This window comes from Bipolaris victoriae (assembly GCF_000527765.1).
Source record: "Bipolaris victoriae FI3 unplaced genomic scaffold scaffold_69, whole genome shotgun sequence".
Lineage (NCBI taxonomy): Eukaryota > Fungi > Ascomycota > Dothideomycetes > Pleosporales > Pleosporaceae > Bipolaris > Bipolaris victoriae.
The window spans coordinates 84,384-107,811 of NW_014575323.1; the positions used below are offsets into that span (position 1 = coordinate 84,384).

At 50.5% G+C, this 23,428-nt stretch overlaps 9 protein-coding genes across 9 annotated transcripts; 3 read left to right on the top strand and 6 right to left on the bottom strand.

Moving 5' to 3' along the window:
- Positions 1-767: 767 nt before the first annotated feature.
- On the bottom strand, positions 768-1,527 carry COCVIDRAFT_39655 (hypothetical protein; the record flags this gene model as incomplete). Its single annotated transcript, XM_014698967.1, has 3 exons — positions 768-844; positions 883-1,287; positions 1,389-1,527. The coding sequence occupies 3 exons, from the start codon at positions 1,525-1,527 to the stop codon at positions 768-770; spliced, it is 621 nt and encodes a 206-aa protein (XP_014554453.1).
- A 396-nt stretch (positions 1,528-1,923) lies between these two features.
- COCVIDRAFT_39656 (hypothetical protein) lies at positions 1,924-2,746 on the bottom strand (the record flags this gene model as incomplete). The annotated part of the gene is made up of 2 exons (XM_014698968.1): positions 1,924-2,501; positions 2,560-2,746. The coding sequence occupies 2 exons, from the start codon at positions 2,744-2,746 to the stop codon at positions 1,924-1,926; spliced, it is 765 nt and encodes a 254-aa protein (XP_014554454.1).
- Positions 2,747-3,810: 1,064 nt separating this feature from the next.
- COCVIDRAFT_28494 (hypothetical protein) lies at positions 3,811-9,486 on the bottom strand (the record flags this gene model as incomplete). Its single annotated transcript, XM_014698969.1, has 12 exons — positions 3,811-4,047; positions 4,097-4,216; positions 4,267-4,814; positions 4,876-4,974; positions 5,031-5,117; positions 5,167-6,218; positions 6,274-6,904; positions 6,969-8,781; positions 8,832-9,209; positions 9,267-9,293; positions 9,364-9,384; positions 9,442-9,486. 12 exons carry the CDS (start codon positions 9,484-9,486, stop codon positions 3,811-3,813), a joined length of 5,058 nt encoding a protein of 1,685 aa, XP_014554455.1.
- A 1,038-nt stretch (positions 9,487-10,524) lies between these two features.
- Positions 10,525-13,222, bottom strand: COCVIDRAFT_104979 (hypothetical protein; the record flags this gene model as incomplete). The annotated part of the gene is made up of 3 exons (XM_014698970.1): positions 10,525-11,309; positions 11,358-12,916; positions 12,975-13,222. 3 exons carry the CDS (start codon positions 13,220-13,222, stop codon positions 10,525-10,527), a joined length of 2,592 nt encoding a protein of 863 aa, XP_014554456.1.
- Positions 13,223-13,800: 578 nt separating this feature from the next.
- COCVIDRAFT_39659 (hypothetical protein) lies at positions 13,801-14,836 on the top strand (the record flags this gene model as incomplete). Its single annotated transcript, XM_014698971.1, has 4 exons — positions 13,801-13,883; positions 13,936-13,976; positions 14,027-14,478; positions 14,528-14,836. The coding sequence occupies 4 exons, from the start codon at positions 13,801-13,803 to the stop codon at positions 14,834-14,836; spliced, it is 885 nt and encodes a 294-aa protein (XP_014554457.1).
- Positions 14,837-15,214: 378 nt separating this feature from the next.
- Positions 15,215-16,924, top strand: COCVIDRAFT_28497 (hypothetical protein; the record flags this gene model as incomplete). The annotated part of the gene is made up of 4 exons (XM_014698972.1): positions 15,215-15,313; positions 15,405-15,891; positions 15,942-16,693; positions 16,745-16,924. The coding sequence occupies 4 exons, from the start codon at positions 15,215-15,217 to the stop codon at positions 16,922-16,924; spliced, it is 1,518 nt and encodes a 505-aa protein (XP_014554458.1).
- A 1,370-nt stretch (positions 16,925-18,294) lies between these two features.
- On the bottom strand, positions 18,295-19,650 carry COCVIDRAFT_39661 (hypothetical protein; the record flags this gene model as incomplete). Its single annotated transcript, XM_014698973.1, has 2 exons — positions 18,295-18,705; positions 18,787-19,650. The coding sequence occupies 2 exons, from the start codon at positions 19,648-19,650 to the stop codon at positions 18,295-18,297; spliced, it is 1,275 nt and encodes a 424-aa protein (XP_014554459.1).
- A 206-nt stretch (positions 19,651-19,856) lies between these two features.
- COCVIDRAFT_104986 (hypothetical protein) lies at positions 19,857-20,012 on the top strand (the record flags this gene model as incomplete). Its single annotated transcript, XM_014698974.1, has 1 exon — positions 19,857-20,012. One exon carries the CDS (start codon positions 19,857-19,859, stop codon positions 20,010-20,012), a length of 156 nt encoding a protein of 51 aa, XP_014554460.1.
- Positions 20,013-20,452: 440 nt separating this feature from the next.
- On the bottom strand, positions 20,453-22,165 carry COCVIDRAFT_104902 (hypothetical protein; the record flags this gene model as incomplete). The annotated part of the gene is made up of 5 exons (XM_014698975.1): positions 20,453-20,483; positions 20,534-20,703; positions 20,756-20,952; positions 21,005-21,972; positions 22,029-22,165. The coding sequence occupies 5 exons, from the start codon at positions 22,163-22,165 to the stop codon at positions 20,453-20,455; spliced, it is 1,503 nt and encodes a 500-aa protein (XP_014554461.1).
- Positions 22,166-23,428: the final 1,263 nt, after the last annotated feature.

Sequence of the window (23,428 nt, forward strand, 5' to 3'; positions counted from 1 at the left end):
AACTTGCCCATCCCACTTTATTTTTCCAAGTGGGGGGGGCAATAAAAGCAGATTGGCCATTATCGTAACGTAGATTTTTTATTTTTTATCATTCGAAAAAAAAAGTTTGAAATTCTAATCAACTTCCCTTTTTTTTTGTGTGTTAGAGTTCCCTATGCGTGCAAAAAAGTCGGTAAATTCTTGAAGTCATTGTATGGGGGTGGGGTTCATGACCATGCATACTTCCCTAGAACAATAATCCAAAAAAAAAAACGCTCCTCATGCCTTTTTGAGTATTTTCCGGATCATTTCTGGAAAAAAAAAGAGTCATGATATATTGTAAGATAGAAGTTGCCCAAGGCCCAAGGGAAATTGCCCAGTGTGAGTTTCGGACAATATGAACATCGAGTATCGCTCCGCCCAACGGTGCACATAAGTGCTTCATCCCAACTCGCAGCGAGTATCGAAGACACCACTAGGTCGAATCCTCCACCACCCTCAATACCCCCTCCAAATCCATCCATCTCTTCTCCCCTCCTCTCATACCACACCCATCATCCCCAACCACCAAGAATTCTATTCCTTCCGCAAATTCCACCACGTCTCTCTCCCATCTTCACCGCAAACGCCTTTATCCCTCAACACCGCATCTAGCTTCACTTGGGCTTCGAGTAGCTTTTTCCACTTTTTGCTTCTTTGTCATTGCACTCTGCCTCGTCGTCTTCGTCTTCGTCTTCGTCTTCGTCGCCACTGCTGCTACTATCACCCACCCTGCTTCCTCCAGCGCATCAAGCAATGCCCGCCCCACTTGTCTCGAGCGCATCGATACGCCGCATAGCTGCCGAAAGCGCGGATTGCAACATGTCTTGGTTGTGAGCGGCGGTGGTCGTGCTGCATTTCGACAAGGCGGTTTTGTTGTTTTTAGAGAGGAGATGATGATGTTGTTGTTGTTGTTGTTGTATCTGGCGGATTGATGGTGCAGAAGAGCTTTGAGGTCGAGGTTCTGCTGTTGCGTCTTCTCTTTGGTGCGGTCGCTGCGCCGGAGCTTCATCATGTTTGCCCTTGCTTCTTGGAGTTGGGAGGCGAGATTGTCGCGCTTGGTGATTGCGTTGTCGAGTTTTTGGTTGGCCTCGTCGAGGCTTGTGGTTGTTTCCTTGAGGCAGGAGGCGAGGGAGATGGTTAGGGCCGAGGAGGTGTCACCTTGGGTCTTGAGTGACGCGTTGCATTTTTCGAGCGCTGAAATGGTGTGCTCGCGGTCTTTGAACTTTTTGTTGGCCGCTTCGAGCTGCTTGTTTGCCTCTTCGAGGGCTTCTGAGCGCTTGCGTCACGGCAATCTCCCTAAGAAGACGCTCGTCTTGTAGAAAATAGGCAAGGAGAAAATTGGATAAGGCTGACAGGGGGTTACCTACCATGGTGTTTTCTTGACCCGTGGGCTGAGTTCTCTGTTGACGTTTCGGCCAGTGCGGACGCATGGCGCCTGAGGGTCGAGGATCGCAACTTCGATCTGGCTGGGATCGCGGATGACACTCCAGTGCTTGGGATTGCCATGGCTGCTTGTTGTCGAGATCGAAATGTACAACTCTCGGCTGGTGGTGCAGAAGGTTGAGAAGGTCGGGCAAACCACAAGTCTTATGTAGGGGATAATGAACCGTTCACTGCGGAATCTGAAGCAAACGAAAGTGCGTGTCACCACGAGATAATCTCCAAGTGAAAGTGAAAACTCCAAGGCAGAGGCAGAAACCTCGCGTCACTACGTGGCAGTGCAAAGCGTGGGATACGCATTCACTGTCGACTGAAGCAAGGCGCGGCATGACGATGATTAAAGAAAAGACATGGTGACCATAGATTTCCGAGGAGATGGATGTAAAGAATAGGGGGTGAACATTACAGTTATATGGGTATACAACATCAACAGCTAACACATAGTCAAAAACCACACCTTACTTACAGCGCCATTGCAACAGCAAAAACACCAACAGCACCTCCGACAACCTTCATAGCACCCGTAGGCAGGGGCCCAGCAGCGGCAAAGCCCTGACTTGGCGTCGACGCAGCATTCGATCCCGAGCTCGCCGGCGCATTTGTACCACTACCCGACTGAGTACGCGAAGGAGTACCCGTAGGTGTAGGCGTCACCGAAGCCGAAGCCGAAGCAGGCGAAGCGGCACCGCTTCCGCTCACCAAGCTCACAACCTGGTACGCTTCCATCTCCTGGAGTTCACTCTGAGGCAGCACACTCGTAGTCGCTAGTTGGACGCTTTGAGCAGGAATATGCCCACTTTGAGTGACGTCGCAGGTCAGGTCTGCTTTTGTCATTTCGCCTTTCCAGCTGCATTTCATGTCGACGGTCCATGCGCCGGGGACGGGGTCGGTGAGGTGGAATTCGTAGGTCTCGGGGCCTTGGATTATTGTGTAGGGCTCGCAGAAGACGTAGTCGTCGGAGGAAGAAGCACTGGCTTGTCGGCGCATGCGAGGCGCGGGTGTGGGCGCGGGGGTAGCCGATGCGTCGTCTGGAGTTGGTACTAGTAGTGGGATCAGGATATATAGTTCACGATTTGAGGTATTGAAGTTTTAACATACGCAAGTCGGATGGTACTGCAGAGATGCCGGCGGCGTCTGAGGGACAGGAGTTTTGGAATGTAGTTGCCTTTGCGTCTGAGCCCAGTACAGTGAGTGTGCTGTCGAATTGGAAAAAGTTTATGACTGTGGCAGTTTCTTGCGCGAGAACAGCGCCTGCGAACAGGGTCATGTAGTTATAAGAACGCATGGTGAATATTAAAGTAATGCGATGGTATGGCAGATATATACAATGGGAGTACTGAAAATGCGGGGCAGAATTCAAGTTTGTCACGTCCAACGTTCGCTTTATATTCATGAAAAGGAAATAGTACTACACTACGGCTAACTTCTATCCGGTCTCCGTCCTACGAGTCACAACGTTGTCGTCCCTTGCATTGGTGATGATGCATCAGCAATTGCCAGTGGTCGCCTAACATACTAACTGCTTCTGGCGCCTAATAATTCCAGGGGGTGGCGTGTCGCTTAACAATAGGTAGCAAATCATTGTGAGTATTCCGAGAATATCACAGGGGCATGCCTGATGGTCTATATTTTAGGAGTAAAAAATAGATTGTCTAGGTTTACGATTAGGTCGTGGTTGCAAAATGGTACCCTGTAACAAATCCTTCCAACCGCATCGGCGCCTTGGTGCATCGTAAATATCTCCGATGCATTAATGAACGTTGTAGACATGTAGTCGGATTAAGGAACTCTGCAATTGATCTGTTGGTTACTTTCTCCCAAGGCTTGTACGAAACCACTGTATGATGAGTTTTGTATTCCACAACATTAGATTTCTCATCGTTTGACAACATCAAGAGAAGTTTGTCAAGTAAAAAATTGGTGGGCAAGGTGATGATATTCCGGACATATCGATTGTCATAAAATTGTTGTTTGGCAAAATAGAAATGCAAAACAAAAATGACATAGCCGTGCTATCTCCCAGAACAAGCATTTTGGGTCGCACATATACAAAGTCAGGGCATTTTCTATCTGACATAACAAGAATCCCCGTAATTGCACATCAGCAGCAAAAATCATTTTTCTCGAGATATTCCCACTCAATCAATACATGCATTGCATTAGCACCATCCATAACAAAACAAATCATAGAACCATATAGTCATCTGCATTAAAATACATCCATACTGCTTGAATGGGTGCACCCATTGCGAGCTTTTGCACGCCCCACCAAATGCCGATACATAAGTCAAAATTGACCCTGGCCACCCCTGCATTCCAAAGAAATCATATCTGCCATGCTACATATTCCTAGAAAGGTCGGAAGCCTCCAGTGGGCTGTGGTGCAATGCCATTCGTCTGTCCATAAGGACCTGGAGACGGGGCAGAACCCATAGGGCCCTGCGTGAGCATAAGACGCGAACCCAAGATTGGCGTGTCCTCTTCCTTCTTCTGTTGCGAGGCTTCACGAACCTTGCGCTCCTCGTTGTCCTTCTTCAGCGCCTCAAGAGTCGCTGTCTGTTGGGCAATGAGGTTGATCATGTATGGCTACGAGACGTTAGTATATGTAATGTAATACCAAATGACTGGTACATACCATGGTAAAGTCGTGAAGACCATTGCGCCACGACATCTCGAGGATGACGTCTGGTCGGAGAAGATCGTAACAGGCATAGAGCATACCGACATAGCATTCGCGGCTGCCAATGTCGACAAACTATACAAGTAATCAGCATTGCACCCTACTAACATCATAGATCGACTTACGTAGCGAAGCAGGTCCTCGACAACCTCTGACTTGCCAGATGTTGCGGCGGTTTCGATGGCGTCTTTGAAGAGTTTGTCTTGTTTCGACAGTGCAATGGACTTCTCCCACCGCTTGTTCTTGCGGTAGATGTCGGCCGCAATCTGCCGGAAGAATACCAGATCGTGCTTCTCCAGACGCTGTGCAAGGTCGACAGGGTCGTAGTTATTGTAGTTGTTGACCGAATCGCGGAGTGTCTTGTAGTCTTCCTCCTCAATAAGAAGCTCGTGGAGGGCATTGTTCACCTCACGCTTGTTTTGTGACTGGACGTTGAGAAGGAAAGGCTTGATCAGAGGAATGTTGTCAGACTTGGTGAACATCCGGACTACACGGTTGACGTCGATTCGAGGAGTAAGCGCTTGTAGGAGGTCGGTCAAGAGAGTGGGGTGTTGCTCCAGGTAGAATCCTAGCGCCCGGTAGTAAATCTCGACATTGCTGGCTTTGACAATCGTGTCTTTGAAAGCCTGATGCTCCCAGGCATCTTGGGCCCTCTCCATCATTGCCAGCGCCGCTGGAAGAGGTTAGCATTAAATATGTTTGCAAGTGCAGAATGCAGGGTGGGGGTGTCGTACCATTGTCCCATTCGTCATAATGGACGTACAAGAACACGAGTTCGGGCCAGAGGTGAGCCTCCTCTACCGCACGGATCATCTTGGGAATGTTGATACGGCCTAAATGATTACCATGTTAGATGTATTCGATAGTGAGGCTGGATAGCTACACATACCCCAGTGTATACGGATTGTCTCCATGACTTGCTCAGGCTTATACTTGGCAAGCGACTCTCCGAGGGCGGTATACATTCCCATATGCGCTATAGAATATTAGTATGTCTCATAGAAAAGTTGACTAGGAATGCTTACCTCTCTCCAAGCCGAGACCAGCCTCAAGAAGGTTGATCAGCTCATCAAAGTAGCCATTGCGCTCATACTGCTTAACGAGGTCTGCTAGCTCTTCGGCATGAACAATCAAGTTGAGACCACAGATCTGGGCAAGACGGAACTCCTTCTTTGCCACGCAGGCCTCGTTGACTTGCTTCCATGTCTTGATCGAGTTCGCCTTCCTGGCACATTCAACCGCACCCTGGTAGTCCTCAAGGTGGACAAGAGTAGTGGCAAGCTTGGCCCAGTTGGAGATGCTAGTATAGAAGATCTTGGCAGCCTCATGGTAGCCCTCCTCGTAAGCCTTGTCTCCCGAAGCTTCAGCATCGGCAACGTTGGTAGCGCGGAGGAAGTCCTCCAGCTCCGCCAGCTGGTTTGTGCGAGCGAAACAGAAAGCCAACGCTGTATCGATGGGAACTTCACGGAGGGTCTTACGAGCCATCCTCAAGAACTTGATCAAGTCCTCGTCTTTACCAGCATGGGTGGCGATTTCGATGACTTCCAAAAAGTTGGACGGATCTTCGGCGCGAATGTAAGACTCAATCGAGTCTGAGACACGGAGACCATCGAGTTGTGCCTTTGCAACTCTACTCCATACCTGGGGCAAGTCGACGCGGTCGGCGTACTCTTGTGCTCGATCGATGCTAACAATGTGCTCAATGAGAACGTTGGCGGCCTCGACGTGGTTCTCGTGCTTCTTGTAGATCTCAAAAGCCTCATCATACATGCCAACCTCAATACACTGTTGTGCGATGTCTTCGGGAGTGTATTGGTCAAGTTGCTGGATGTAGTTCATCACCCTGCCACGATCAGACTTGCAAGCGGTGAGCATCAGCAAGTTCTGGAGGGAAGGGTTGTCGCTGAAAGTTGAAGGCTCAAGGATAATCTTCTCCAGCAGTTCAATCAGCTCGGCAGGCATGTCACCGGTGATGAAAGCCTTCACTGCAACTGAAACCTTGTCTGGGTCGGTAGAAGAGGGTACCGCTGATGAGATGACCTGATCAACAAGTGATCGACGATGAATGTTGTTAGGACTGGTAGCAAGTTAGCCAGGCTCCATTATTGATGTGAAGCAATAAATGAACTTACCTCAGTACGTAATCCCAAATCTCAGAGTCGGCCCTCTCAAGTAGGTAACGGGCTTGAGCTTTGTACATGGCATTCTCATTTGTGATGTTGACCAACTCGAGATCATTCTGGCCCTTGGTATAACAGATTGCGGCGAGGTTTGGATCACGCTTCTCGCAGTACTTTCCGACAACAAGAGTGTCATACTGATCATTCTCTTTCAGGAACTTCTCAGGATCGTTGTTGCTGTCAATGTAGATCTTTGCCAACGCATTGTATACGGCTTGTTGCTGGTTACCACTCGCCAAGGTTTGCTCCAAAAATGGAAGAAGCAGTTTCAGACGGTTGCGCGACTCGACTTCGGCGACCAACTCGTCGATGGGAATGGACGATGGTGTAATGGAAGCCAGCAGGCCCTTGATGATGCTCTCATCACAATCCACATCGAGGAGGCCGCCGACAACCGCCGGGGTGCGGGCAGGGTTGACGCGCTGAACATAGACCTCGATGGACTTGAATTGCTGCTTCTTGTAAAGGTGAAGAACCAGGTCATGTACAAAGTTGAAGCGGTCGCAGACAATGATTAGAGGCAACTGTTCGGTCAAGTTGGCCTCCTTCAAGAAGTTCTTGGCCTTCTCACCGTTCAGGTAGTCTGTAAGTAAGATTAGTATCATGTTCTACGGAAATTGTGCCATTTTCCGAAAAGGAGTACTTACTACTCTCACGACAGATGCGCTCAACTTCGTTCAGCTGGCCCATGGTAGTTGCGGCCTCAATGTACTTGAAGTGAACATCGGGGTCCTCACTGACATTGACAATGGAGCCGAGGAAGAAGTACAAGCCTTCCGCCGTACGGTGCTTCTCCAAGAGATCGATGATGCGAGTGGCACCCAACAAGTCAGAATACTTTTGGGCAATGCGAATGACAGCTTGCAGATTTTGGCGGATATTTGTTGTAAGCATAGCGTCCAGGCACTCGAGGGATAGCTCTACAGTCAGTTGACCAAAGTAGTTGATAAGCCACTCTTCTGGAAGCTTGTCGGTTTGGACAATGATGCGCTTGATGGCTGCAGGGTCATCGTTGTGTTCCAAGGCTCGAGTGAGCAAGCCAGCATTCTCGCAAAGCTGAGCAATACGCATCTTGTCATAGTGATGGAACATCTCGTTGCCCAATATAGCATCTGCAACCTGGGGTGCATTGAGCAAGTTCATCTCCAACAATTTAGTCTGCATGTGTCCTTCTTCTGGTAAGTCATTGGAAAGAACATCGAGAAGGAAGGCGGTAGCCTGCTGGATCATGCCTTGGGATTGGAAGATGTCAACAACGCGATCAATGCTGACCAATGGGCCGCCTTCATTCTTTGCCAATTGAGACGCGAACTCAGCACCCTTCTCTCCATTCACACGTACAACGTGTTGAAGGAGGACATTGTAATCAGGGGTGTAGCCAACGCTGTTGCAATATTGGAGGATGAGGTCATAGTGGCCAAGCTCTGCGAGTGCCGCGACAACTTTCTGAGGTACGTTTGCTTCCTTGTAGATGACCAAAGCGAGGTTCAGGTCGTGCGGTTTAGCAAGATCACCAAGCTCTTCGGAGCAGTGCAGCTTGCCCTCTTTTTGCCACTTTTCGATGAGGTGTTTACGGCCCTGCGCAAACACAGGTCGAGCTAGCTCCAGAGTCTCCTCCTTGTTCAAACCGCCCTTGTCTAGCAATTGACCAAAGTACTGCAGAAGCGTGGTGATCTGACCGGGTTGGCTGGGAACTGCACGTAGTCTGGAGATTGTGTTCATCGTACGAAGGAAACCTCGCGGTGAGCTGGCAGCGACCTTGACTGCCTCCGCGTAGTTTCCTTGTGACATGAGCGTCTCGAATCGCTGCGAATAAAGTTGGTCTGCACCTGGAAGTCCACCTTTTGACGCCAACTTGTAGGCAATCTCAGCGCATGCCGGGTTCTCCATGATGTACGGAATCAAGGTATCTTCACGAATAGTCGTGTGAAGCACCTGTCCTCGCTTGTTGATAACAACTACACCAGTACCTTCGTCATCACGAGCGGTAGTGAAGACTGTTTCCTCCGATATCCTGTTCAGGAAAAGAGCGGTGCCAGTCTCGAGATCGTGGAGGTGAATGAAACCAAACTTCGTGATTACGATTAAAATGCCGTACTTGTGTGCAATGTGGATGCCCAGTGGAAAGTCGCCAGTACCCTCGGCGGGCCAATGGATTGGGATGAGGCGCTTCGGGAAGGCAGGGTTCGCAGCGTTGTGGTCAACCTCGACGATATTGATCTTAGCCTCCCCGGTGGATGACTTGACTGCGAAAGCGAAGATCTTTGTGTCGGTCGATGCACCATCGAGGCGAAGAGTTCCGAAAGTAGCCGCGTGGCCCTCAAGAGGCTGGCTCACATTTCTTGCCTTTGAGAAAAGCTGCATGTTGCCACGAATGCCACCGGCAGGGTTAGAGGTGATACCAACCAAGCAAGACCAGCTTTCGTCATCGTTGGTCACGTAATTGATGATCTGGTTGTTCTGCACAGCGGGTTAGATGTGATTAGCGATGCCTAGGCGAGTCTGCATACCTCAAGCTGCTCTTGTCGGTCGAAGATTTTGCGCGGCGCAACAGCATTCTTCGAGTCGAGGACATCCCAATGATATACGGCCTTCGTGCTGACAAGCGCAAGAGTTGTCTGGCTGATCCACCTCCAAAACTGAATATCCTCTTGGTGGCTGTACGTTTGCAGGCGCTCCTTGGTCTCGAGGTTGAACAGCTGCAGTGTCCGGCCCTGTGCCTTGAGAGCTATGATAGGCTCAGTCAAGTGCATGATAGCGCTATCCGCGCGAATAGGTCTCCGAATGACATTGTTCGTATTCTTGAGGTCGATGATGACGGTCTCGGCGGGCGCGTTGGCTTCGTTGTTGACCTGGCGCACGCAGACGTACTTGTCGGATTCAAGTGTCTGAATATCTTGTAAGTAATCTTGGTTTGAATTTTGCTATGTCGAGAAGCCACATACACAGTTTTGCCATGATATCGATGCCGGCTGTAGTCTATGTCAGCTTTATGATCCTTGCGGGTTCTGCCGCCGCCAACTTGTCGCTAAGACAACGTACGAGAATGTTCAGGTTCGTGAGCTGCCAATTGTTAGCTTAGGCATGTCCCATAAAATACACTTTCAATTGACAACATACCAGCGTCGGCTGTGTGACGTGCAATGGAACTTGGCGCTGGGCCATGTTTGCGACAGTCCAGCTCCGAGCTCACCGCAGTGAGAGAGCGCGCAAGAATCGGGTATAGGAAAGAAAAGAGAAGAAGTAGACCCAGATGCACAACTCCGAAAGCGCGCAATAGGAAATGAGAGACGGGTGTTTAAGGCGGGGTGAGGGCTGGGGTAGGGGATGCTTTTCGTAGAAAGGAGCTCGTGTTGTTTCCACATACGCTGGATCGCCCTATCCGTGATGATGTAAGCACCCAAACAAGTAAGTCCAAGGATAGCTGTTACCAGTGACGTCTGCCTGGCGACCCACTCTTCAACTGTGCTTTCCAGGATCCCAGGCAGCAATACCAAGTGAATGGCATTCATGCGCAATTATTTGAACGGGGAATCATACTTCTCAATACCTGCATTCGCCAGAAATTACTATAAGCCCTCATTGCCGTGGCCGTAGTTGTGTATGCACGGCAATGTCTGCAGGCTTAACGATGGTACACAGCCATATAATAGCGCAATCTCACCAAGTGAAAGTGGCTTAAGAAAGTACAGTTTTGGTCACAAGTTACATAGTTACACAGGTTTAAAACATACACAATTTAATCAAGTTCAAATACATCATAATTCCATTTCACAATATAGTCATATAGTAATATATATCTGCCTGAGGTGTTATCAATGGTGCGCTAGCAAGCAACTATTTCCAGGTACCTGCATCCTGGCTGCCTAGTCGATCCCGACCCACTACTCCTGACCCGACTATTCTAATACATATGAATCTGTAGTTTGCGAGTTGCTGAGAAAGAGAAACAAGTGTCTCACGGATATTAACGCTCGTATATCTTACGCATAGGGCAACTTCTCACAAGCAGAATACATCAGATTACGATTTCCTGGCGTATTTCCCCATCATTTCCTGGTCATTAAAACATGAAACATTCGTGTACAACGCATTCGCACTCTTTTTACAAAAAAACGTAATTAGATGCACCCTGCAGTAGGCAAATACAGGAGCTCATTCCTAAGGGATGTATCTCGAAGTCTTCGACCTTTGACTACAAGTCTACAGGCCTATTTCTTGAAATTTAGATTCTCGACTCGAGACTCCCTTTTTCGCGTCTTCCGTATCAGAACTGAAAGCCGGTGGTGGGGCTAGGTTTTCGTCGAAATAATCTCTTGCTTCTTCGAAGCTTTCTCCACCAGATGTTACGGTACCTCCACTGGCGACTCTCCCAGTTAGTCTGCCTCTAACCGGTCTGAAATCATCCTTATGGCTGGAAATAGATGAGACATCTGAATATTGATCTTTGTCGACAGGATCGACATGTGGGACGTATGCTGGTATCGTGTGGACCGGCTCCACTGGTTCCTCTGCTTTGTCAGAGACGTAACCATATATCGAATCACGTTTTGGCTGGGTGGCATTCTCGGAAGAATGAGGCTGTGAGGTGGAGTTGTGAAGACTTGCACCACCAATAAAGCCTGTCTCCTTCTCTTTCGCATCTTTATCAGCTTCATTGGCAGGTGAATGCTTTGAGCGGCGCTTCAGTTTGGTCAGAAGTGATTTTAACCCTTTTGGAGATTCTTGCGAATTGGGGGATGTCGGATCAGCAGATTCATGTGCGGATGTAGGCTGGGCATCTGTGGAAAGACCCGGCTCCTGGTATAAGTCGTCATTGTCGTGCGAAGCACGAGCGCCCTCTGTTCGTGGGGCATCTCTCGACTTGCGACGCTCCTCTTTGGCCATACGCTTCTCTTCTGCTTTTCTTGCTTTTTCTGCTTCTTTTTCTTGTTTTGCTGCTAACTTCTCTTCAGCCGCTCGTGCTTTAGCAGCCCTTTTTTCTTCATCTGTAGCACGTTAGCGGTGTGATCAGATATATGCATAAGAATACTAACCTCTGCCCTGCTTCTCTTCGGCTTTGATCTCATCGGCTCGCTCCTTCTCGATTCTCATACGACGCTTCTCTTGCTCCGCATCCATTCGTCGTTCCTCTTCTTCAGCTCTGCGCTTCTCGTCTTCAGCAAGACGTTTTTCGGTCTTCTCAGTAATCTCGTTGAGAGTCGGCTGAATTCTTGCCTGGGCAATGGCGTCGATTTCTCCTTGGTCCATCCACTTGCCGTTGCCAATGTGAACTCTGCCGTGGTTCTCCATCCGAGCTTCTGAGTTGGCAACGGCACGCTGTCGCGCCTTCTCATCCCAATCATCCACCATTGTAGATGACATCCTGCCGGTTTCGTCAAAGATCTTTTTATCCATACCCTGCATTTGTGCCTGAACTTTACGTTGTGCGGCAGCAAGGAGTAGTTTGCGGTCGTTTTCGCGTTTCTTGGCATCAACATCAGCTAGTTGCTTGTTGAACTGCTCCATCTGGGAGCGGATGCGCCTCGAACGGAAATCATCTTCGTCGGAATCCGAGGTCTCAGGAGGCACTGTCTCTGAGGCACTGTGTGCACGGTTGCGTCCACGGCGCAGGGAGAGCTTGTTGCGAGTCGGTTGATCATATCCGTAGTAACTTCGGTAGGCTGCATTCTCATCGTATCCGATCTTTGCTAGTCTCTCTTGTGCTAACTTCTGAGCAGCCTCCTGAATACCGATATAGCGCATAGCCTGTTGCTTGATATCGCCGTCGCCGGTGGCCAGCTGCTGGCTCTGCGCTGCAGACGCTCCTGTGCGGGCAGTAGATGGCCCAAGTTCGCTTTCTAGACGTTGTTGCTGCTGCACGTCATAAATCTTCTTCGCCATAGAGATAGCTGAAGCACGAAGAGCAGCATTGTGCTTCTTTTCATCCGTCTCGATTGCAACAGGCGGGGCACTTCCGTACATGTCTCGTGATATACTCTTTGCATGCTGAATTCGCGCAGCTTCCATGGCGCCATTTTGCAAGCGGTTGGACTCAACAGGGCTCGCAGTGCTGGCTTGGGGTCTGGTACGTGTGGAAGCGCTGTGGGCCAGTGTCGCCGCACCCAGCGCATTCCGGGCTGAGTTTTCGGAGTCAGGGTACAGGGGCGCAGGTGGTGGGTTTGATCGGGCGCGCTGTCGTCGTGAGGCAGAGTGGGCATCGGTAGCGGCAGTGAAGGCATTCTTCCTACCCTGATCAGTGTATCCGTAGTCGACCTCCGGACCAAGTCCCTTCTTTTTCATGGCGAGTACTGCTGCGGAATGGCCTTCTGCGCTGGCCTCTGGTTGCCACAGGTTAAGCTTCCCACCATCTTTGTGAGCGAGTAAAGCTGCCTTTGAGCCTGCCGCGCTAGCTTCTGGCTGCCACAGAGGCGCCATTTTGTATCCGTTTGCGAGCAAGGCAGCCTTACCAGCCGCCGAAGATTGTTCTGGCTTCCACCACTCTGGACTCTTTTTGTTCTGGTTAGCTAGCAGAGCAGCTGCTCCTGCAGAGGATTTGGCGTCAATCCCAACAATAGGATAACTGGGGAGATCTTGGGCCTTTGCGTATTTGAGACTGGCAGCAGCACCTGAGAAATTCAATCAGGACATGATGTAATCATAGCATGTGGTACTCGCCTGCGGAAGACAGCTTGCCGTCGGATCCGAGCGGGTTCATGGGGCGGGACTCGTTTGCCTTGGCCGGGCTAGTTGGGTTGTGTGAATACAGTGCAGCAGCTGAAGCCTGGTTCTGTAGAGCATTGTTGTTTGCATGATGGGCCGACGGATCAGGGCAACGCATGGTCATGTCGGCAGATGGTGGAAGTGGAGCCGCATCTTCGGTGCCTTTTAAGGGTCTGGTGTCGGAAGCGGGCGCCGCCATACTCGGGACGGAAGTTGTTTTTGCTGCCATTGTGAAGGTGCGGGTCGTGATGGTAAACAGTCAAGACAGCATGGTGGCGCAAGATATATCTCGCGACGACACGGAACCTGCGCAAGCGCGGGCACCAGACACAGCCTGTGGCGTCCTCACATGGCTGGATGACGATGGAGACGGGCATGATGTCATAGTGGTTGTGGAGGATCGCCGTGGGCGGGCGTTCCGCAGGAGAAGCCACAGACGCCTTGCCGCTCTGAGCCTGGTGATTATGTCTCTTGGGCTGGAAACAGGCCATGGCCTCACCAAACAGGCCAAGTGACGGCTCTTCTCAGCGATTTGCCTCCAGGGACAATGGATCCTGTCCATCGTATCCTTGTGCACATCTGGCATGCCTTTGGCCCCGCATGCTCTTATCGCCGAATGCATGTAGTGCGGACCAACTACTACAAGCATTGCGCACTCCATCTCAAAGCCATGTGTGACATGGGACGGGGCTAGTGTGGCCTTTCGCTACGTCACCCCGGTTCTAAACTTCAAGATACAAAGTTGCCACTACTCCTTGCTAGCTACCGAGCCAAACCATGCCAGAACTACACAGCCCGCTCCAGAGTCTGTCAAATTTCCGCGACGTGGGCCAGTTTTGCAACGACAGCATTGGCACAAGGCACGCCACGGACACCCTGCTGGCATTGCAACACAGCTGATCACAATCATAGTAACCTCAAAACCGGCTTGCTGTTTCGAAGCGCGCGACCTGGTATGTATGTTTTGCGTGTACTGTGTCTGATATGTAGCTGACTGGGATAGACGAGGCTTCTTACCAGGATAGGCAAAGACTTGTCAAGGAATTCAATGTCAAATCAATCATTGACCTGCGTACAAAAACAGAGCACATTGAACAGGCGCAGAAGCATGGGGCGAGGATCAAAGCGTCGGCTGCCGTGCCCCAGAGCAACGCCGAGGTGACAGAACCACTCGAGATACCCGGCATCACCTATCACCAAATCAACTTCAATGGCTCGGCCTTTTCACGCATGCTTGTTTCCAAGTTGACCTGGATGGAGTTCTTTAGGCTGATTGGACTCATGGCCTTTGGCTATCGCACAGATGCCATCAAAATCCTCGCTCCTCATATGGAGGAAATGGGGCTTGTTGGCCTAGCTACGCAATCCTTGGACGTTTGCACACACGAAGTCGCACAAGTTTTCAATGTACTTGCCAAGGACGAGAGCTGGCCACTGCTAGTGCATTGTACTCAGGTATCTGCTGATTCTCTCGTCATTGCAACACATTACTGATCCGCATCAGGGAAAGGACCGAACGGGCCTTGTGGTGATGCTCATTCTTCTGCTCTTGAAAACCGACTTGGGCACTGTCGACAAAGACTACCAGCTGTCCGAGTCAGAGCTGGCATCTGAGATGGAGGAGCGATTGCGGGAGATAAGGTCCATTGGCTTGTCCAGACAATTTGCCCTATGTCCCCCAGACTTGGTACCGAAAGTGAATGCTCATATATTGGAGAGATATGGCAGTGTCGAGCAGTACCTGGAGAAAGCCGGCGTGAGCAAGGAGCAGATGGACTTTGTCAAGAAGAAGCTATTGGTAGAGGTGTCCTGAGCGCTCTTCGCTCTCCACCAATGGGCTTGGCGGGGTCTGGCGTATGCTCTTATCTGTTAGACACATGGTATTAGTGCGAGCACATGCACCTGTTCGAGAGCAACTCGGCCACCTGTTGCCTCATGCACTGCAGTGCACACCCCTTATGGGAACACTTTATGGGCCTAGTGAAGGATATAATGTACCGGTGTGAGTGCATAGTGCTGTCGGTGTGCTGTCGAATGTGTGGAGCTGTCGTCTCCATGGCCTGCAGGGGAACTCGTAACCCCAGCGCCGACTCGCTTAAAACCACCTAGTGTAGGTTTCACCGCCGTTAAAAGGGTCCAGTTCCCAACACGTCTGCTTTGAATCTTGCAAAATTGCTGAGCATCGCGCAAGATGAGCAATACTTCCGAGGACAACTTTGAGTGGGTTGAGACGCCCCCGGCGCCCTCGCCCACTACGCCCCCGTTCGACTGTGGCGTGAAGACAACTTCGGTAAGTCTCCCACCACCCTCCAGACGACAACCCCGCCAGCCATTGAACGACGATGTGATGAGCTACCGGGCTGACGCTTGCCAATCAATAGTACCCGACCATTGCAAATGCCCCATGCCCCGCAGAAGGCTCCGGTCGCGAATCGTTCAACAACTATGTCCTCATCTCGCTGCTCGTCGGCGTCCCCGCATACATCACATGGAGCTGGGGCATGGGCTTCAAGACATGGCTTTTCCTCGCCCTTGTCCTGTGTCTTCCCATTCTAGGTCCCTTCTGGTGGCTCACGTCTGAATTCGCTCCCCGCAAGAACGAAAAGGCCAAACTTCCCGGCAAGCCCATCGAGCACTACCTCAAGTTCAACAAGGCCGAGGACCGCGACGCCTACTACGGCAAGAAACAGATCCCTATCGAGACATTCCAGGAAAAGTACTTTGACGGTGAAATTGAGCTCAATGGCGATATGCTCGAGATCCTCGAATGGCGCCATGACTGGTCCAAGCCCCGCTTCACCCTTGGACTGATCAAGCACTTCCTCTTCGGCATGATCCCAGAAATGATTGTCCACTCCAAGTCTCAGGGTAAGGACACCCTATATCCCTAATTTCTGCATATGCTGACCCCGCACTAGACGAAGAACAGGTCCGCGACCACTATGACCGCGGTGACGATTTCTACGGCTGGTTCCTCGGTCCTCGCATGATTTACACCTCTGGTATCATCTCTGATATCAACACGGAAGAGAGCTTAGAGCAACTACAGGACAACAAGATGGCTGTCGTCTGTGAAAAGATCGACCTGCAGCCTGGCGAGAAGATGCTCGACATTGGTTGTGGATGGGGCACACTTACACGATTCGCCTCTGTCAACTATGGCGCAAAGGTCACTGGTATTACTCTTGGTCGCAACCAGACTGCTTGGGGCAACAACGGTCTTAGGAAAGCTGGTATCGAGGCTGAGCAGTCCAACATTCTCTGCATGGACTACCGTGAAATTCCCGTTCCTTCTGGTGGCTACAACAAGATCACTTGTCTTGAGATGGCTGAGCACGTTGGTGTCCGTCACTTGAGTGCTTTCTTCCGTCAGGTCTACGATATGCTTGACGACGATGGTGTCTTCTTCCTTCAGATCGCTGGTCTGCGTAAAGCATGGCAATTCGAGGACTTCACCTGGGGTCTTTTCATGAACAAGTACGTCTTCCCTGGTGCCGACGCGTCTACTCCTCTTGGTTTTGTCGTCGACACCCTCGAGGCTGCTGGTTTTGAAGTCAAGATGGTAGACACCATTGGTGTACACTACTCTGCTACTCTCTGGAGGTGGTACCGTAACTGGCTCGCCAACAAGGACAAGGTTGTTGCCAAGTATGGCATTCGTTGGTTCAAGGTAATTTCTCTCATGCTCCAAAACATCTTCTATAAGCTAATAGTTGCCTAGATCTGGGAGTACTTCCTCGCCTACTCCACCATCACTTCCCGCCAGGGTAGTGCCACCTGCTTTCAAATCACCTGTGTCAAGAACCTCAACGCTGTCCACCGTATTGACGGTATCAAGACTCAGTTCAGTCTTTCTGGTGCCCTCGCTGCTAGCAGGGCGAAGCTTTCTAAGGCACAGTAAACGGGTTTTACTCTAGCCTTGTTGTTTTAATACACTCTACTCCATGCTCTTGATTGAGTATGGAAGTGGAGCAAGCGTCTGACACGAAAAGATGCAATCATGAGGCGGAGAAGATGGCTAGCAAAAGATGCTGGTCTGGTGAAGATCTTGGAATGACTATATTGAAAAGCTACGTCTGGTGAAATGAAAGCTTTCAATGTTACAAAGTCTCTATAGACTAATAATATACTGATAACCAAGAGATATTGTGTGTGTGTGTGTGTGTGTGTGTGTGTGTAATGTGTGCGATACTCTGGACATTCGAACGTCCTTTGCTACGTCACGATAGCGGCAGGATACAGTTGACACAGTGTCCTACTCTAACCCTGGCCTATTGTATGGTGTTGACCTTTACCTCACATGGTTCCAAATCCTACGACCCACTCGTCCAACGTTCTCCACACTGAGATATCGGCGAACTGCCTTGCCCCACGATGCAATCCCAACCCAATTCGGATGGCCAAAAAAAAGAACCACATTTCTATGACCAAAAAATCAATCCCACCACTTCCAAAAAAAAGAAAAGTTCCCCACCTCGCCTTTTCCACATCGTCATATCACAATCAAATCCCAAACCCACCATCAACCAGCCAATCAGAGCTCAGAGCTCAGAGTACCCAACGGTGGTATGGTGTACGTTTCCATCCTATCCACACCCAACGCAACAAAAACTAATACCTCTTATTAGCTAGTGGTATGACGTCGCGTTGTGGCTGGCGGACACTCTTAAGTTGTCCTGATCCAGATCCGCGCCAGCCTGGGTTCGAGTACGTTGTTCTTCCTCTTGGTCCATTTACTGAGACATTGTTTTATCTAACAATATGTCTGTAGTTCCCAGTACCGCCAAGTTTGCGACATTTCTTTTTTTTCTCTTCTCATCTTCTTTTCTTCTACTCTTTTTGGCTTGGGGGGTTTGGAGGGGGCTTGAGACTGGTATTGTTTCAATAAGAAATTTGTTTTTCTTCTTCTTTCGATATTGGTTCTTTTCTGTCTTGTCAAGGTTTGTGGATATCCACTTTGTTTGTTTTTTTTTTTAAAAAAAAAGATGAAGAAGTGCTAGATTGAAACATTCTTGATACAAAGTCACTTATTTCAAAAGACGAAATGATATGCTTTCCAAACGGCCTACGTAGGACCGATGTGTTTATTCTATATTCCGTATAAACGCCCCCTTCCAATAGACGTGCCTGGAGAGGAGAATAATGCGTGATAAGCTACTTGCAGTGCAATTGCTAAACAAGACTTTTACTCTTATAATCGTCATCGTCTTTGTCTTTTTCTTCTCTTCCTCTACATTCTTCCTTGTACAAAGTACCTGAAACAACACTGTATCATCTCTTTCGTGGACTTTCGTCAAGAACAGCTAGTCTCCTGCCTATACTTCCAAAGCAGACACAGCTGCAGAACAATACGCTACCAACCCATGTCACTACAGCCAGTTCCTCGTAGCTAATCATGCCAAGGAACAGTGTCTGTGCCATGGGGGCTCCAGTGTTCAATCCTCCTTTTACTTGTGGATTCCTTGTCGTGGATGGCAGGTGCGTGGCGTTCATGGATGCCGGTAGAAACGGAGAAGGCAGGACATCGGGGTTGGAGAGGAAAATGAGCGAGGTGAGGATGGATGTCACGGTCAGCGAGACGGAGAGTCCTGGTTTCGAGCGGTCGAGTATGTACCACAGGGCGGGGTTTACGAGAGCGAGCGTGAGGGTAAGTTGGAGGGTGGATTGCCACGGGAGGCGGCGCTGGTAAAGTTTGTGTTAGCCTTTTGAAAAGGGGAAAGGGAGGGGTCCCGAAAAACAGATTTTAGGATGTAGAATACTTACAATGGCGAATGCGATGCCGATGAAAGCCGCGACGCTTCTTACAACGTCGTTGACTTGCTCGCTGATGGGAGGGTCGTGCTCCTCGGCTTCCTTGCCTCCTGGTTGGATCTCGCTCTCGCTACTCTGTGCGTTCCATAGGAGATCAACATATGGGAGTAGACTGCCCAGCGCGACGCCAAACAGTCCCCAGGTCGCCAAGTAGGCGTGCCCCTTTTGATCAACCCCGTCAACGTGTATGGCAGCCAACTGCTTCGTCTCGTGAATATGCGAGACGATGACGCCGTACATGACGCCAAAGACATATAGTGCCGCGAGTTTTCCCGCGATGACAAGGTACTTCCATGTGCCCTGCCGTGGCTGCTTGATCGAATGACTCCTTTTCCTCGCGTCAGGCGGATACATGGCTGACCCCTTCCTGGCGCGGTTGTACAGGCTCACTCCTCCATCGGGGCTGCCCATGCCGGTTGCCCTGGCCTGAGAGCCTGCAAATGTGTGTTTTGGTGTCTCTGCGCCTGTCCCCCAAGGCGTCTCTGCCGAGCTCTGATCTCCCGACTCATCATAGATGCCAGACAGCGTGCTGCTTGTGAGGTTCAGGAGACTCTGATTCCGCGGGGGCGGGCCGCGCTCCTGCTCATCCGAGTCATCGTTGCGAGAATTGTAGTATGTTCGAAGTAGGCGCGCGTTCAATTGTGCGACAAAGTCATTCGCTCGACGGTTCTCTGTTGCGCTCGGGGGCGTGGATTGCGTAAAGTCGTGCGTGGGTGAATCTGCGGAATCGCTACGCTCAAAGGTTCGCCGCGGGATAGGGCGGTGGATATGTAACGGAGGTTGTGCCGCATGCACATTCGAAGGGTCTCCTCCCATTGCCGTTGCGGCTCAGTGCCGAACCGATCAGGGTCCCGCAAAGATTCTGGGTTAAATGTGTACGCTTGCCGGTTATAGGCTTGATTGCGACCAAAAAAGCAAATGATAATATGAGAAAGCGAGCGCAAGAAAGAAGAATAAAAAGTAAAATATACAGCACTGGTTAAGTGCTGGCGTGATGCGACTGTCGCTGTGTTCTGGCTGGGATGTCAATAGAACCTAAAGTCGTGTCAGTGCACGTGAACCTGACCTGGAGCACCCGCTTAGACTCGTGTCAGCACGGTCATTGCAGCCTCGCAAACTTACCGCGTATAGGCAACTCAACTGATGACTTAGGCGAGCAAGTGACTGATGTAGGATAGTGGGCGACGAGGTGGTGATGTAGGCGCCGCTAGGCCTTGCCCTCACATGTGTCACCGGAGTGCTATCATGTGAAGATCGGCCCACGCACACGGTTCCGCTTATTGCTCCGCTGTCATCCGCTTTCTCAACAATTCTAGTGGATCGGGCATGTTTCATTATGTTCGGCCAATTCTGTTGGACATTTTGTACTGATACACTAGATCTTCCGTGTTAGGGATGCTACATCTACCCCCCCTGCCTGTCCGACGCTGCCCAAGGCATAGCTGCAAACGAAAACGCTTTTTGGTGTCTATCCCCAAGTGCAACCGACTCCAGACATAAATGCTCAGAACTATGATGCACATGTTATTGTGGCCGTCGTATCGTTCGTGTCCACGTCGTCCCATCGTCAAATGTGTAATGTGAGCTCCCCAGGAGCTACCCCGCCACGCTTCCCCTCTCAATCGACGATGGGTTGAAGGATGTTACCACTGCAAGATCGTCAGCATGCATATGTCGTTGGGAATGCAGTCAAACTTACGCCACGATATTGGCCCATCCAATGAGACGCCAGTGCTTCTCGATACGCCTGGACAAAGCCACCTTTTCGCCAATCTCTGTGCATGCAGGAGAGGTCAGGGAAAGACGTGCAGCGTCAGCCTTGACTGCGACAACCTTGGCACCCGTAGCGGTTGAACCAATGTTAACCATCTGTGGAAGATATGAGCCTTTTAATCTGTTTGAACACGTGCTTTGTACTTACGAGAACTTCATTCTTTGCAAGCTTGGCGACCTTGGCCTGCTTGCCGTCTGCGGTCTTTACACCGAGCAACCTTCGGAGGAGGAAGTAGTTGACTTCAAGCTCCGTGTAGATGTTGGGAAGGTGGCCACGGAGACCAAGGACGAAACCGACAAGACGATCCGCACGACACAGAGTAGGGTCTACACGTGTACCGACACCTGACATGTGTTAGTCCAATGATCAGCACTGCGGCAACACGGGGGTACATACCAATCAAACCACCAGGAACAGCGAACTTCAGGTCATTGTGCTCAGCGAACAAGGACACGACTCTTGAGAAGATGGGCTTGCACTGAATCTTTCCGGCGCTGTCCTTGGACACAATACCAGGCCTAATCTCAATCTCGTCACCAAGCTTCAGCACACCAGTCAGGATACTGCCACCAGCAACACCACCCTTCAGCTCGTCAATCTCAGCACCAGGCTTGTTGACGTCGAATGATCGAATGACAATCATGTGTGGCTTTGCGGAGAAGTCTCGGACTGGGACTGGGATCTTGCTGATGAGTTGCTCGTTGATGGCATCAATGTTGAACTTCAATTGCGCCGAAATGGGAACAATGGGGGAGCCATCGGCAACTGTTCCTCGAATAAACTTCAGAATGGACTCATAGTGGGCGGCAGCGCTGTCCTCCCGCATGAGATCGACCTTGTTCTGAAGGATGATGATATGGTTGAGCTTCATAATCTCAATGGCAGCAAGATGCTCACTTGTCTGCGGTTGCGGACAAGATTCGTTTCCGGCAATCAATAGCAGTGCGGCATCCATGACGGCGGCGCCAGACAACATCGTGCTCATGAGAATGTCGTGACCGGGGCAATCGACGAACGAGACGTGGCGCTTCAATCGGTATCGTCCTCCGCATCCTTCACGTTCGCAAGGCGGGTCGACCTCCTTCTCACTCTTGTATGATCGGTAGCATGTGGGGCGCGGGCACTCGGAGTTGTCGCACTGGTAGATCTTCGCGTTTGCGTAACCGAGCTTGATGGTGATATTCCTCTCGAGTTCGTTCTTGAAGCGGACCGTCTGCACACCAGAAATGGCCTTTACTACTGTACTCTTTCCGTGAGCGACGTGACCAATTGTTCCAATGTTGATGGTAGCCTGTCGGGAAATGATTTCGGGTGACAGCGGGCTCAGCGTTGAGACGTCGAGGGTGCTTGGGTCTGGTTGCTCGCTTGTGCGCATTAGCCGTGATGCTGATATATGGGCTGCATGTTTTGGCAAACCTACGGCAATTCTGGACGCTCTACAACGGGAGCTGGCTCCCGGCCCTTCTTGAGCGCAGACTTTGGCTTTGTCTCCTCAACCTCCTCGTGCTCAGATACGCTCTTGTCATCGCGGAAATCGTTGTCAGATTCGGACTCCATAATGGGCAATCTGTGTGTTTTCTTTTTTGCTTCTTGGCGGGGAAGGGACAGGACTATCTAAGCGGCCGGATGCGAGGGCGTCAAGATGTTGGTCAGATGGTTGCAGTGGAGACGGGCGGCGGCCAACTTTCGACTTCAAATCCCACACAAAGTGACTCAAACCTAGTACAGCCTCGAGTGGTGGTGGCGGGGCAGTGCCAAGCGTCTAGCACCGGGGAAAGGTTGTGCCGGGGTGTCGGACACAAAACTTCAGCTGCGCCCGTCCCCGGCTTCTCTTCTCCATTGAACAACGCAAAAAATTTGCACACTCACGAAAAGCATTTTCATTGGAGAGACCCGTCGTCTACGGACGGTGTGAGGTTTCCATGAGAACGAAAACCGTCTGTGAAGTGGAGAGGAATACAGTGGCTGATCTTGGGTGCGGTTTCTCCCTGCTTTTGCAGTGGGAGAGAGCGCAATGATCGGTCGTACATTTTGATGTGACGACGTGCACGTGATTGATTGACGTGTTTGCCATGGGGCGATGGCGTTCCATGCTATACGACTTGTTTCGATGTTCTCGAGGCAATGTATACGTTTTTGTGCTGAAAGCATCACGTCTACTTATTGGCACAAGTGCTGCCAAAGACCGGCCTGGCATCGGAACATATGTTGTTGCATAAGCTTCCACGACGCCCAATGCCACCCCGACAAACTCACACCCGAGCTCCGCTGTGAATACCTTGGGCAATCATATCAAGTCCATGAGGTATGCCTTGCTCTCTCCTTACCCCTAGACCATCCAAAATTTGAGTGGGTCATCTTGGGTTTAGGGGGCTCGTCCAAGTCTTGTCATCCCCTTTTGGACGCAACACAACGCGAGATCCATCAAATCGGCCGAACATGCTCGTGCGACGCAAGGAGACACTCTTCAATGAGTATCGCAAGACTGAAATGTACTCTACAAGGCAGCTTATATGACATAAGTAGTCTAAATCGGCATTGACAAAAACGCGATCGTAACACCAAAAAGCAAAGCCAAATCTGAAGACTACCGTCCATCACCAAACATACCTCCATACTCCTCCCTACTTACACATAACCCACGAAACTCCCACCAACCCACCATACCCTACCCCATAAACCCATGCAGCAATCAAACAACTCCCCCACCGTACCTCAAACACATCTAATCAAGCCACCCTCTCGTATTCCCACCCAAACACAATCCCGTACCGCACTGATAGCCAATTTCCACCAAAAAAAAAACGCCTCCCCTCATCA